The sequence below is a fragment of the Bombina bombina genome, chromosome 7 (genome assembly GCF_027579735.1).
Source record: "Bombina bombina isolate aBomBom1 chromosome 7, aBomBom1.pri, whole genome shotgun sequence".
In the NCBI taxonomy this organism is placed as follows: Eukaryota; Metazoa; Chordata; class Amphibia; order Anura; family Bombinatoridae; genus Bombina; species Bombina bombina.
In genome coordinates this window covers 58,508,912-58,522,323 of record NC_069505.1, presented here as the reverse complement: position 1 = coordinate 58,522,323, position 13,412 = coordinate 58,508,912, and the positions used below count along the sequence as shown (strand labels likewise).

General features: G+C 38.8%; 1 protein-coding gene across 1 annotated transcript in view; it reads right to left on the bottom strand.

Moving 5' to 3' along the window:
• The window catches only part of SNX15 (sorting nexin 15), a 51,813-nt gene that overhangs the window by 16,987 nt on the left and 21,414 nt on the right, over positions 1 to 13,412 (bottom strand). The window contains exons 4-6 of the mRNA XM_053720133.1: positions 11,731 to 11,846; positions 5,405 to 5,591; positions 3,352 to 3,474 (exon numbers count right to left, since the gene is read on the bottom strand). Of these exons, the coding sequence (XP_053576108.1) occupies positions 3,352 to 3,474; positions 5,405 to 5,591; positions 11,731 to 11,846 (426 nt within the window). The remainder of the gene's footprint in view (positions 1 to 3,351; positions 3,475 to 5,404; positions 5,592 to 11,730; positions 11,847 to 13,412) is intronic.

Here is a 13,412-nt window from a genome sequence, read left to right as displayed (position 1 = left end):
TACTACAAACTAATTAGCTGATGTCTGCTCAGGTACCACTAGGCATACTGCAGTATCAGTTGTGCACGGACGTGTATTTCCTGCTAGTATTAATTTAAACAGCTTTTAGGTAAAAGGAAATTCTAATGTAATAAGAAAGTGCTCACAAGATTTTATTATTAAACAGATGCTCATTGTTTGACCCCTGTGAAGGCGATAGATGAAGTTAGATAAAGTTAAAGGGACATGAAACCCCATTTTTTTTTCATGATTCAGATAGAGAATACAATTCCTCCCCCTCCCCCCAATTTACTTCTATTATCACATTTGCGTTGTTTATTCTTTTTTGATGGCATATCTAGATAGGTAGTGTGCACATGTCGGGAGTGCTACATAACCGCAAATGATGCTGCCACCTAGTGCTCTTGGTAATGTATAAAATGGTTGCAAAACTGCTGCCATATAGTGCTGCAGACACGTGCTTACGTCTGCTTTTCAACAAAACATAACAAGAAAACAAAACAATTTGATCAAAGAAGTCAAATGGAAAGTTGTTTAAAATTGTATGCTCAATCTGAATCATGAAATAAACATTTTGGTTTTATGTCCCTTTAAAAGGCCATGACATGCTCTAGTTAGTTAGTATGTAGATTTACAACTAACGACCCTTTAACGCTATGGGTTTAATCCGTGCAAACGGGTTAAACACATAGTAGAAATACCAATTGGGACCCGCATAGCACTGCTAGTCCCGAGGAGAAACTGCCGCTAGTCTATGTGTGAATGAGGCAAGTGTTGTTTATTCCCCTGCAGCCCCCTCAATAAAACAGACTTCACAGGATACAAGTTTCAGCTGCGTCACTGGGATAAACGGGCTGAACCTAAGAAGGCCATGCTGACTGCAGAAATGACTGACTCTCCCGCCAGTAACCTCTAGCAACACCCACCTTGTGACAAATAGCCAAACCCCACCCGCCACCTAATATGGAGGAGCCAATCAGGGCTTTAATCTGCAGACAACAAGCATACAATGTACTGTTTTGTAATTATCAGCTAAATCCTATTAGCATTGCGGAATCTGCTCTACAAATAAATGATAATAATAATAATATTAGGAAAGGATATGTAGCAGTGTTAGCTTGAGAAGTCTTGTATACAGAAACAGTAACTGTGAGCGCCTAACTATTTACCAGTGGCTAAAGATCTAAGAAATGGCAATGTTAGTTCTTTAATGTGCAGTTTGACCAGCGCAAAGTTTATTTATAAAGTTTCCTCTTTTTTGTTAGCTTGAGAAGTCAGCAGGTCCTGAGAATGATAAAATGCACAATATTTAAATCTAAATTACATGAAAAGTGGCAAAATAAATATTGAAAGTATATTGTAAAGGGGTTTCATTATCAAGCATTTTATATAAAAATATAAAAAAGGTGTTTACTTTTTTAGGCAACAAACCCACCCAAAACTTTAAAGGGACATTAAACACTAAACACATGTTAGATAGAATGAAGCATTCAAACAAAAGATTAGTCTGAGAATAACAAGTAGATGTATTTTTAATGTTTCATTAGCTGTTTAAATAGTGACAATATAAGTGTAAAGTTTTTGTGTCTATAAAACAATGGCAGCTGCCATGTTGTAACTTAGGTTACCTTCTCTGCTGTGGCCAATTAGAGACAGTTATAAATAGGTCACTAGAATGTGCAGCCAATGGCTGTGTGGTATATAACAGTGATCTGCACTTCCCTTTCTAACAGGAACTGAAAAGCTCACAATTACAGTATGGAGTTACAGGAAAAGGGGACAAAATAAATAATGAAAGTATATTGCAGCCTTTTTTCTATATACGATTTAGCATTTTATATTACCATCTATAAGTGTTTAATGTCCCTTTAATATGTTTAATTGCTGCTCTTTCTTAGGAAAAACAGAAAACAAACTGCCAAGTGGAAAATTGGCAGCACACTAAGGTGATTTCTAAAGTCACTATAGGTGATTATGATTAAAGGGACATAAAGCTTCAAATCTTTCTTTCATGTTTCAGACAGAACGTGTGATTTTAAGCAAGTTTCCAATTTGCTTCTATTATCTAAATTGCTTCATTGTCTTGGTATTCTTAGATGAAAAGCATATCTAGGTAGGTGCAGGAGCAGCAATGCATTACTGGGAGCTAGATGCTGATTCGTTGCTGCACAAAAATGCTTCTTTTCATTGGTTCAACAGATGTCTTCAGGTAGCTCTCAGTAGTGCATCGCTGCTCCTTCAAAAAAGGATACCAAGAGAATGAAACAAATTGGATAAAAGAAGTAAATTGGAAAGTTGTTTAAAATCACATGCTCAATTTGGATCCTGAAAAATAAGAAAAAGGAAAATGTTGGGTTTCATGTCCCTTTAAATTTTCATGATTCAGATAGAGCAGCAGTTTTAACAACTTTCCAGTTTACTTCCATTAATAAAATGTGCACGGTCTTTTTATATTTACACTTTGAGTCACCAGCTCCTACTGAGCATGTGCAAGAATTCACAGAATATACGTATATGCCTTTGTGATTGGCTAAGGGCTGCCACATGGTACAGGGGAGGGGAAATATATATAACTTTGAAATTTGTCAGAAAAAAATCTACTACTCACTTGAAGTTCAGACTAAGTGCTATTGCATTGTCTTGTTATTATGCAAATCTAATGTATCTGATTCTTTAAAGGGACATGACACCCACATTTTTTCTTTCATGATTTAGAAAAAGAAATGCATTTTTAAACAACTTTCTAATTTACTTCTATTATCTAATTTGTTTTATTCTCTTGATATTCTTTGCTGAAAAGCATATCTAGATATGCTCAGTAGCTGCTGATTGGTTGCTGCACATAGAAACCTCATGTGATTGGCTCACCCATGTGCATTGCTTTTTCTTCAATTAAGGATATCTAAAAAATGAAGCAAAATAAATAATAGAAGTAAATTGTAATGTGGTTTAAACTTGTATGTTCTATCTGAATCATGAAAGAAAGATTTTGGGTTTAGTGGCCCTTTAAGTGCTTACAGTCGTCATGAAACGCATAAGGGACTTCTTACCTTAATGTTAAAAACCCCCCTTTTATTCCTATCATTTAAAGTTCTAACATATTTTCTATGCAGCACCTTTAGTGTGCTTCCAATTTTGGACTTTGAATTTCTAACTTGCGGTTTGCTTGACCACACTTGGTGCGCACCCCCACAGTTTCATAATTATTCCACTTTCCCCTTGTGTTTCTAGCTAATATGAGAGGAGCGTGTATAGGATCTAGAATCAGCTCTCACTCAGAAAATAAATTGGATCCATTTCATGACCTTGGAGTTTGCATCCTATGAAAATATAAATCTTGGACTATTTTACCTTCTGTATAGCAAGGGTCAAACAACGCTAGGTCATTGGACGTTAACGGATTTCGAGTGAGAGCTTCCTCTTCTTGATTATTTTCTTCGCTCATATCAAACAGCAAATCAAACTGGGAAGGATCTGGGGGGATAAACGGCGAATTAGATTACTGCACAATACCATTTTTTTTTTTTAAATCGTTTTTTTTTATTTCCTAAACTAACACTACAAATGCAGAACTTTACTGCACCATTGTAATACATGTCAGCAAGTGAGCCAACATTTCAAAACAAGCTTTATTAGCAACGTGCGTTTTTACAGGGTAACTCTGCACTGGCTACTAACAATAAAACTGACATTACGGAGAAAGGAAGATATTAAAGGGAAGAGGAAAAAAAAGAGTGAGAGAGCGAGGGGGAAATGATTTAACAAACTAACTTTTTTTTTAATTTCCCTGAGAAAAAATAGTTGGGGGAGAGAAACGACCAGTCAAATGGAACTATGGTCATTATTATGTGTTAAAAGGGACAGGCTAGTCAAAATTAAACTTTCATCATTCAGATAGGGCATGCAATTTTAAACAACTTTCCAATTTACTTCTATCATCAAATTTGCTTTGTTCCCTTGGTATTCTTTGTGGAAAGCTTAACCTAGGTAGTCTCATATGCTAATTTCTAAGCTGTTGAACTGCCTCTTATCTCAGTTCATTTTGACAGTTAGACACTGCTAGATCATGTGTGTCATTTAGATAACATTGTGCTCACTCCCGTGGAGCTATTTAAGAGTCAGCACTGATTGGCTAAAATGTAAGTCTGTCAAAAGAACTGTGATAAGGGGGCAGTCAGCAGAAGCTTAGATACAAGGTAATCACAGAGGTACAAAGCATATTAATATAACTGTTGGTTATGCAAAACTGGGGAATGGGTAATAAAGGGATTATCTATCTTTTTAAACAATACAAATTCGGGAGTAGACTGTCCTTTTAAACGTTGAAACATATTAGTTAAACTTAAAGAAGAGTTGTAAAACACAGTGAGGTTGAATCTGATATTTCAGATCCGGTTTATAAATGTTTTCTGCTCTTCATCCGTGTTTTTTAATTCAAGTTCTGAGTAATCACAATCTAAGCATGAACATCATTTCATTACTGAGAAACGTTCAGATCAGATCTAAAAAAATAGCGGTTAAATCACCCTAACGATGCATGGACAGCAATGTATTTACTGATCACTATCCTCCTGACTATGGGTTTTGCTCAAGCGTTAAAAGTGCTAGAAGTACACTTTTTGTGCCTGTCGGGTTGCGCTCCTATTATGAGTTTAAAGTAAACCGTTTTCTCTCTTGTGCTAACCCGACGCGAGTAAAAAGCTGAACTTACAATATAGAGCGCACAATAACGCATTCCCCCTATAGAAGTCTATGGAGCAAACAAGGTGGAAAAAAACACCCTACCCAGCGCACAAACACGGAAAATAAATATTTCACATTCCAATGTTCTTTACATAGAATATGTTCTATTTATTCATAAATACATATATCTGATTTTTTTTTTGCACGTTTAGCGGTTAATAGAGTAGAGGGGACTTTGTGGTGGACCATGCAGTGGTTTAGGGGTTATTAGAGTAGGGGCTTATGGTGATTCGGGTTAGTACATGAGTATGGGTGTTAGGTTCTTTTCCCACTTTTATTTATCTCTCCATTGAAGTGTATGGGGGAGTACCTTAACACGGTCGTTAAATGCCGTCTAATTATTTACTTTTAACTTGCTACCCAATGCGTGCAAAGAGCAGAAGTCGACCAGAGTTAGCTTGCGATTGGGATCAGTAATTACTGCTCCACTCGTAAACTAGCCCATTGTTTGTAAGTAATTCTCAATAAGGCTTGTAAAACTAAATGGCATAGTGGCTGCTTTGGAACTAAATATAGGAACAATACTGTCCTCTTCTGGGAAGTGTGTTGACCCTTCATATTAATGAAAACCAGTGTCATTTTATATTTTCTAAACTTTTGTATTTTACTTTTTTTTTTTTTAAAGGAGGTGGAACGAGTATTTCATACGTCTGTCACTCACCGTCACTGACCGTATCCTCAACATATTCGGGCACCTCTAGCGCATCTAGCGCCGCTTGTAATTCAGTTGTGATGTCTTCTTTAATTTCAAAAGAGGAACTTCTTGCTGGCTCTGGGGTAAGAGGAACCGGCAAAACCAGGATGTCTCTGGAATCTGGAGTGTCTGACTGCAAAATGACATCTCCTTCCTGCAGACGATAAGAACAAAGAGCTATGATACTGTCCACCCAAAGAACAAAGACAGTGACGGATGAAGAGACACTAGGGAACTGTTCTTGGTATTAACATTAGGGTTTCCCATAGACTACGTTACCAGCTGGGGTGGCATTATGAAGTAGCCCGGGTGGGACAGTATAATACTTTGTAATATCACATCCGCTATCCAACGCACAAATTAATTGCATAATTTAAGGTGAATGTAAAGTTAAGCACAGCAGTTAACGTTATATTAGTCTTTTATCCAAAATATGGCAACTTTAATTAAAAGTTTTTTTATAAAACCACTAATATCGCTAAATTTTACCTTTTTATTCCTCTCATTCTTTCCGCACTTCCTCCGCCCGCCATGTTGTCTGTTTGATTGACACTTCTTGCAAATTTCAATTGCCAATTATTGTCCCCCCCCCCCCGGGGCGTTCAACCTATTTTTTGAAACATCATGCGCTTCTTCTGCACATGCGTTAAACAAAATTCTCCCTATTCAGTTCAAATGCGCATTCACACGCGTTGAAAATATACTTACATTACAATGAATACTATGTTGCTGTCACGTAATAGGATTTTTGTGCATGCGCAGGTCCACAGTTCAAAGGGGAACGTGCTTGAGAGATACGTATAGAGCGGATGGGACCGCTCTATACGTCACACTGTGCCGAACAAGGAAGTGCCGAATGGGAGGAGTCCAAAATGAGAACGGAATATAAATTGGTAAATAAATATTAACGAAATGATAGAAAATTTAAAAAGAAATTACGGTGGTTTCACTAACAGAGTTCACAAATGATTATTAGGCTTCCTCACTGCGTAAATTGACATTCATTTTAAAGTAAATATATTTAAAGGGACAGGAAACCCCACAATTTTCTTTCATGGTTTGGATAGAACATTCAATTTGAAACAACTTTCAAATTTACTTATTTTATCAAATTTGTTTAATTCTCTTGTTATCCTTTGTTGAAGGAACAGTATTGCAATACTGGCAGCTAGCTGAACAAATCTAGTTAGCCAATCACAAGAAACAAATGTGTGCAGGCACCAATCAACAGCTAGCTCCCACTAGTGTATGATATGTGCGTATTCTTTTTCAACAAGGGATACCAAGAGAACAAAGCACATTTGAAAATAGAAGTGAATTAAAAAGCGTCTTAAAATTACATGCTCTGTTGGAATCCTGCAAGTTTAATTTTAACTTTCCTGTCCCTTTAATGATAGACTTGAACACTGAACATGATACAGTAACAGAAGGGAATCCTTTTCTTAAACTCCTTTCAATAGAATAATATATCAGCAGAGTCTGAATGTTTTTAGAATAGATTGACACCTTGTTTTCTGCATTTGTTTTTCAATGGTCAAAATCCACCAATCACTTGCCATATTTGGAGAACCCAATTTTGACTTGAGCCTGGAGATGACAATTTGGTTGGCTTCCACAGAAATTATAACATAAACTACAAATGATAGAGAGAAATTTGGCAGGGTGCGAATTATGAAGCCTGTCGTGTGATCTTTCAGTTTTCATGACTGTTTTTTGTCCTTTAAAATTATGGTAAAGTTTAAGCTTTAAGAAACTATGGCCTAGATTACGAGTTTTGCGGTAAGCTAAAAAGGAGCGTTAACAGGTGCTAACGTTGCTTTTTTACTACCGCTGGTATTACGAGTCTTGCAGGTTTACGTAAGCTTCGTAAAGTCTTTTTTTTCTATGGGACTTTTATAGCGCTGGTATTACGAGTCTGTCCTGGGAGGCCAAAAAGTGAGCAGTAGACCCTCTCCTGTTAAGATTTCTACCGCATTTGAAAGTCAGTAGTTATGAGTTTTATGTACAACGCGGTAGCATAAAACTCATAACTTAAGTGGTAAAAAGTACACTAACACCCATAAACTACCTATTAACCCCTAAACCGAGGCCCTCCCGAATCGCAAACACTAAAATAAATGTTTTAACCCCTAATCTGCCGCTCCGGACACTGCCGCCACCTACATTATACTTATGAACCCCTAATCTGCTGCCCCCAACATCGCCGACACCTACATTATATTTATTAACCCCTAATCTGCTGCCCCCAATGTGGCCGCAACCTACCTACACTTATTAACCCCTAATCTGCCGCTCCCGACATTGCCGACACTATAATAAAGATATTATCCCCTAAACCGCCGCACTCCCGCCTCGCAAACATTAGTTTATTATTATTAACCCCTAATCTGCCGTCCCTAACATCACTGCCACCTACCTATATTTATTAAACCCTAATCTGCCACCCCCAACGTCGCCACCACTATATTAAAGTTATTTACCCTTAAACCTAAGTCTAACCCTAACACCCCTAACAAATATAATTTAAATAAATCTAACTAAACATTCCTATCATTAACTAACTAATTCCTATTTAAAACAAAATACCTATAAAATAAATCCTAAGCTAGCTACAATATAACTAAGTATCTATAAAATAAAACATAACCTAAGTTACAATAACACCTAACACTACACTATAATTAAATAAATTAACTAAATTAAATACTATTAAATAAATTAAATTAGCTAAAGTACAAAAACAAACACTAAATTACAGAAAATAAAAAACAAATTACATATATTTAAACTAATTACACCTAATCTAATAGCCCTATTAAAATAAAAAAGCCCCCCCCCAAAAAAAACAAAAAAAAACCCTAGCCTAAACTAACAATAGCCCTTAAAAGGGCCTTTTGCGGGGGATTGCCCCAAAGTAATCAGCTCTTTTACCTGTAAAAAAAAAACACAAACAACCCCCCCAACAGTAAAACCCACCACCCACACAACCAACCCCCCAAATAAAATACTATCTAAAAAAACCTAAGCTCCCCGTTGCTCTGAAAAGGGCATTTGGATGGGCATTGCCCTTAAAAGGGCAGTTAGCTCTTTTGCCGCCCAAACCCTGACCTAACCCCCCCCACCCAATACACCCTTAAAAAAAACGAAGATTCACTTACCGGGAGACGTCTTCATCCAAGCCGGGCCGAGGTCCTCAACGAAGCCGGGAGAAGTCTTCATCCAAGTCGGGCGAAGTGGTCCTCCAGACGGGCAGAAGTCTTCACCCAGACGGCATCTTCTATCTTCATCCATCCGGCGCGGAGCGGGTCCATCTTCAAGACATCCGACGCGGAGCATTCTCTTCATCCGACGACTAAAGCTGAATGAAGGTACCTTTAGGTGACGTCATCCAAGATGGCGTCCCTTAGATTCCGATTGACTGATAGAATTCTATCAGCCAATCGGAATTAAGATACAAAAAATCCTATTGGCTGATGCAATTAGCCAATAAAAGCAGTAAGCACAATTAAAAACAGAAGTAAATTGGAAGATTGTTTAACCCCTTTGCTATACAGGGAATTTCAGAGAAAATCGTGCCTAAAATACCAATGAATTTTGAGCATTTTTGCTGTCACTCCATTGAAACAGAAATAGAGCCTTTTATCTTTATTTACCGATCAAAACTATATATTTTTTTAGTAGACAACACAAGGTATTGATATAAGCCCATTTTGGTATATTTTATGCCACTATTTCGCCACCAAATGCAAACATATTAACAAAATTGTTCACTTTTTTTTTTATGCAATCTTTGTGTTTCTCACTGAAATTATTAACATTCCGCTTGTGCAGTCATAACACAAATAGTTGTAAAACTTCTCTGGTATCCCTTTGTTCAGAATTAGCAGACATGCATGGCTTTTTGGTAATCAGAAGGTTGCTGATTTACTTCTGAAATTCCTGGCAGTGAAGGGGTTAATTAGTTAGAGGGCAAGGGTTATAGTATTCTAGTGTAAGGATTACCCTTCCACCTGACACCTCCCGGATCCTTCCCAAACAGCCCCCCCACACTCACACTTCTCATCATCTTAGGTACTGGCAGGCAGTCTGCCAGTATGATTTTATTTATTTATTTTCTGCAGTGTAGGATCCCCCCCATACCCTTCCACCTCCCTGATCCCTCCCAAACAGCTCTCTTACCCTCCCCCCTCACAATGGTGTCTGCCATCTTAGGTACTGGCAGCTCTCTGCCAGTACCCAGTTTATCGTTTTATTTTTATTTATTTTTTAAATATATATAAAAAAAATATTCTGTAGTGAAGCAGCCCCCCCCAACTCCCTGCGATCACTATGTAGTGTCCACCCCACCCTAATTCTCCCTTTTTCTGTAGTGCAGCGTCCCATCCCTCCTTCTCAATTCCAAACTTTATTTTCTGTAGTGTAGGGCCCTGCCCATCTATCCCACTGCCTTCGTGCCACCCACACACCTCCCTCCTTCCATCACACAGATCCAACAGGCACCAACAGAGAATGTTACAGACAGTGAGCCTTTACCGTATGAAGGCAGATGCCTGCAGCCCAGGAAGACTCACTAGACAACCGAGACTGCTGGAGCTTCCTGAAGTTCGGACGTAGATCTATGTTATGCAGTACGATTGGCTATGTACCACATGACGTAAATCTATATTGAATTGGCCCAAGGGGTTAAAATTTCATACTCTAGCCAATCATTTTAAATTTAATTTTGAATGTCTCTTTAAAATACATAAGAACAGTATGTCACTTAGCAAGAATGTCTTATAACAGTGATTTCATCTCTTTAGAGTCATTGAAAAAGTTACACCTGAATGAAACCTGTCTGACTCATTTATTTGTATCATGCTTTTATGAAGACTCAATGGCCCCTATTTAACAAAGGTCTGTCAGACCTGATCCGACAGTGCGAATCTGGTCCGACAGACCTCGCTGAATGCGGAAAACAATACACTCTCCGTATTCAGCATTGCACCAGCAACTCTTGTGAGCTGCTGGTGCAACGCCGCCCCCTGCAGATTCACGGCCAATCGCCTGCCAGCAGGGGGTGTCAATCAGGTGTTTCCGTGGGGGGCCGTGGCGAATCATCTTTATCCTGGGCACCTGTTTTGTGGATCAAGGTTCCGGAGGAATTATTTTTTAGGAACACGTGCAGCGTGAAGAATGCTGACCCTGCGGCTGACGGATGTATCACTAGAGCGCATAGCCAAAAGATAAATACGGCTTCTTTAGAGCATTTCACCTGGGACCACATATGTGATGCAGATACCGTTATAACATATCACTATTTTGACAATCTTTTTAGCATAGGGCCATAAGTGACATAGATAACACTGTATTTATTGTTTTTTTTCTAATATATGACATAAAAATATAATACCTGTGTGTTATTTTATACAAGAAGCAGGTTCTTTATCCTCCCCTTTCAAATTAACTGCAAATTTGGTGAATATTTAATCAGTGAAGTGATGAAGGTGGAATTAGACCATATGGGGTAGATTTATCAAGCAGCGAATGCTGCAATCTACCCGCAAGACCGTTCCTCCTTAAAAAGGACAGTCTAGTCCAAAATAAACTTTCATGATTCAGATAGAGAATGTAATTTGAATCAATTTTCCAATGTACTTTTATCACCAATTTTGCTTTGTTCTCTTGGCATTCTTAGTTGAAAGCTAATCCTAGGAGGTTCATATGCAAATTTCTAAGCCCTTGAAGGCCGCCTCTTCTCTCAGGGCATTTTAACAGTTTTTCACCACTAGAGGGTGTTAGTTCATGTGTGTCATATAGATAACACTGTGCTCACGCACGTGGAGTTCCAGTGAGCCAGCTCTGATTGGCTTAACCCTTTAAGGACACAGCTTTCTGTTTGCTCAATTGTTTTATGACGGAAAAATTCCGTCATATGTCCTTAAGAGGTTAAATGCAAGTCTGTCAAAATAACTGAAATAAGGGGACAGTCTGCAGAGGCTTAGATACAAGTTAATCACAGAGGTAAATAGTGTATTTATATAACTGTGTTGGTTATGCAAAACTAGAGAATTGGTAATAAAGGGATTATCTATCTTTTCCAATAATAAAAATTCTGGTGTAGACTGTCCCTTTAATTTGTCCACTACCTCAATACGATCAGGATGATTGACATCCCCTGCTTGGCTGAGATTGTGCAGGGGCGGTATTGCAGACGCATTTCACAAGAAATGCTTGTGCAATGATAAATGTCGACAGCTACAGCGGATCATGTCCGTCCGACATTTGTTAAAATCGGCCCCTATGTCACTTACCCTGAAAAACTCCTTTAGCTGCGGGCTGTTATTGAGAGCTGGGATGCCCACGGTGAATTTCAGCAGCTGCTCTGCGGCCTGTCTGCGCTCCTCAATCACTGGAGGTTCAAATCGCCCTGAAAAAGGAAAAAAAAAAACAGAATTTATGTTTACCTGATAAATTTCTTTCTCCAACGGTGTGTCCGGTCCACGGCGTCATCCTTACTTGTGGGATATTCTCTTCCCCAACAGGAAATGGCAAAGAGCCCAGCAAAGCTGGTCACATGATCCCTCCTAGGCTCCGCCTACCCCAGTCATTCGACCGACGTTAAGGAGGAATAATAGCATAGGAGAAACCATATGGTACCGTGGTGACTGTAGTTAAAGAAAATAAATTATCAGACCTGATTAAAAAACCAGGGCGGGCCGTGGACCGGACACACCGTTGGAGAAAGAAATTTATCAGGTAAACATAAATTCTGTTTTCTCCAACATAGGTGTGTCCGGTCCACGGCGTCATCCTTACTTGTGGGAACCAATACCAAAGCTTTAGGACACGGATGAAGGGAGGGAGCAAATCATGTCACCTAAATGGAAGGCACCACGGCTCGCAAAACCCTTCTCCCAAAAATAGCCTCAGAAGAAGCAAAAGTATCAAACTTGTAAAATTTGGTAAAAGTGTGCAGTGAAGACCAAGTCGCTGCCCTACATATCTGATCAACAGAAGCCTCGTTCTTGAAGGCCCATGTGGAAGCCACAGCCCTAGTGGAATGAGCCGTGATTCTTTCGGGAGGCTGCCGTCCGGCAGTCTCGTAAGCCAATCTGATGATGCTTTTAATCCAAAAAGAGAGAGAGGTAGAAGTTGCTTTTTGACCTCTCCTTTTACCTGAATAAACAACAAACAGGGAAGATGTTTGTCTAAATCCTTTGTAGCATCTAAATAGAATTTTAGAGCGCGAACAACATCCAAATTGTTGCAACAAGCGTTCCTTCTTTGAAACTGGTTTCGGACACAGAGAAGGTACGATAATCTCCTGGTTAATGTTTTTGTTAGAAACAACTTTGGAAGAAAACCAGGTTTAGTACGTAAAACCACCTTATCTGCATGGAACACCAGATAAGGAGGAGAACACTGCAGAGCAGATCATTCTGAAACTCTTCTAGCAGAAGAAATTGCAACTAAAAACAAAACTTTCCAAGATAATAACTTAATATCAACGGAATGTAAGGGTTCAAAACGGAACCCCCTGAAGAACTGAAAGAACTAGATTGAGACTCCAAGGAGGAGTCAAAGGTTTGTAAACAGGCTTGATTCTAACCAGAGCCTGAACAAAGGCTTGAACATCTGGCACAGCTGCCAGTTTTTTGTGAAGTAACACCGACAAGGCAGAAATCTGTCCCTTCAGGGAACTTGCCGATAATCCTTTTTCCAATCCTTCTTGAAGGAAGGATAGAATCCTAGGAATCTTAACCTTGTCCCAAGGGAATCCTTTAGATTCACCACCAACAGATATATTTCTTCCAAATTTTGTGGTAAATCTTTCTAGTTACAGGCTTTCTGGCCTGAACAAGAGTATCGATAACAGAATCTGAGAAACCTCGCTTCGATAAAATCAAGCGTTCAATCTCCAAGCAGTCAGCTGGAGTGAAACCAGATTCGGATGTTCGAACGGACCCTGAACAAGAAGGTCTCGTCTCAAAGG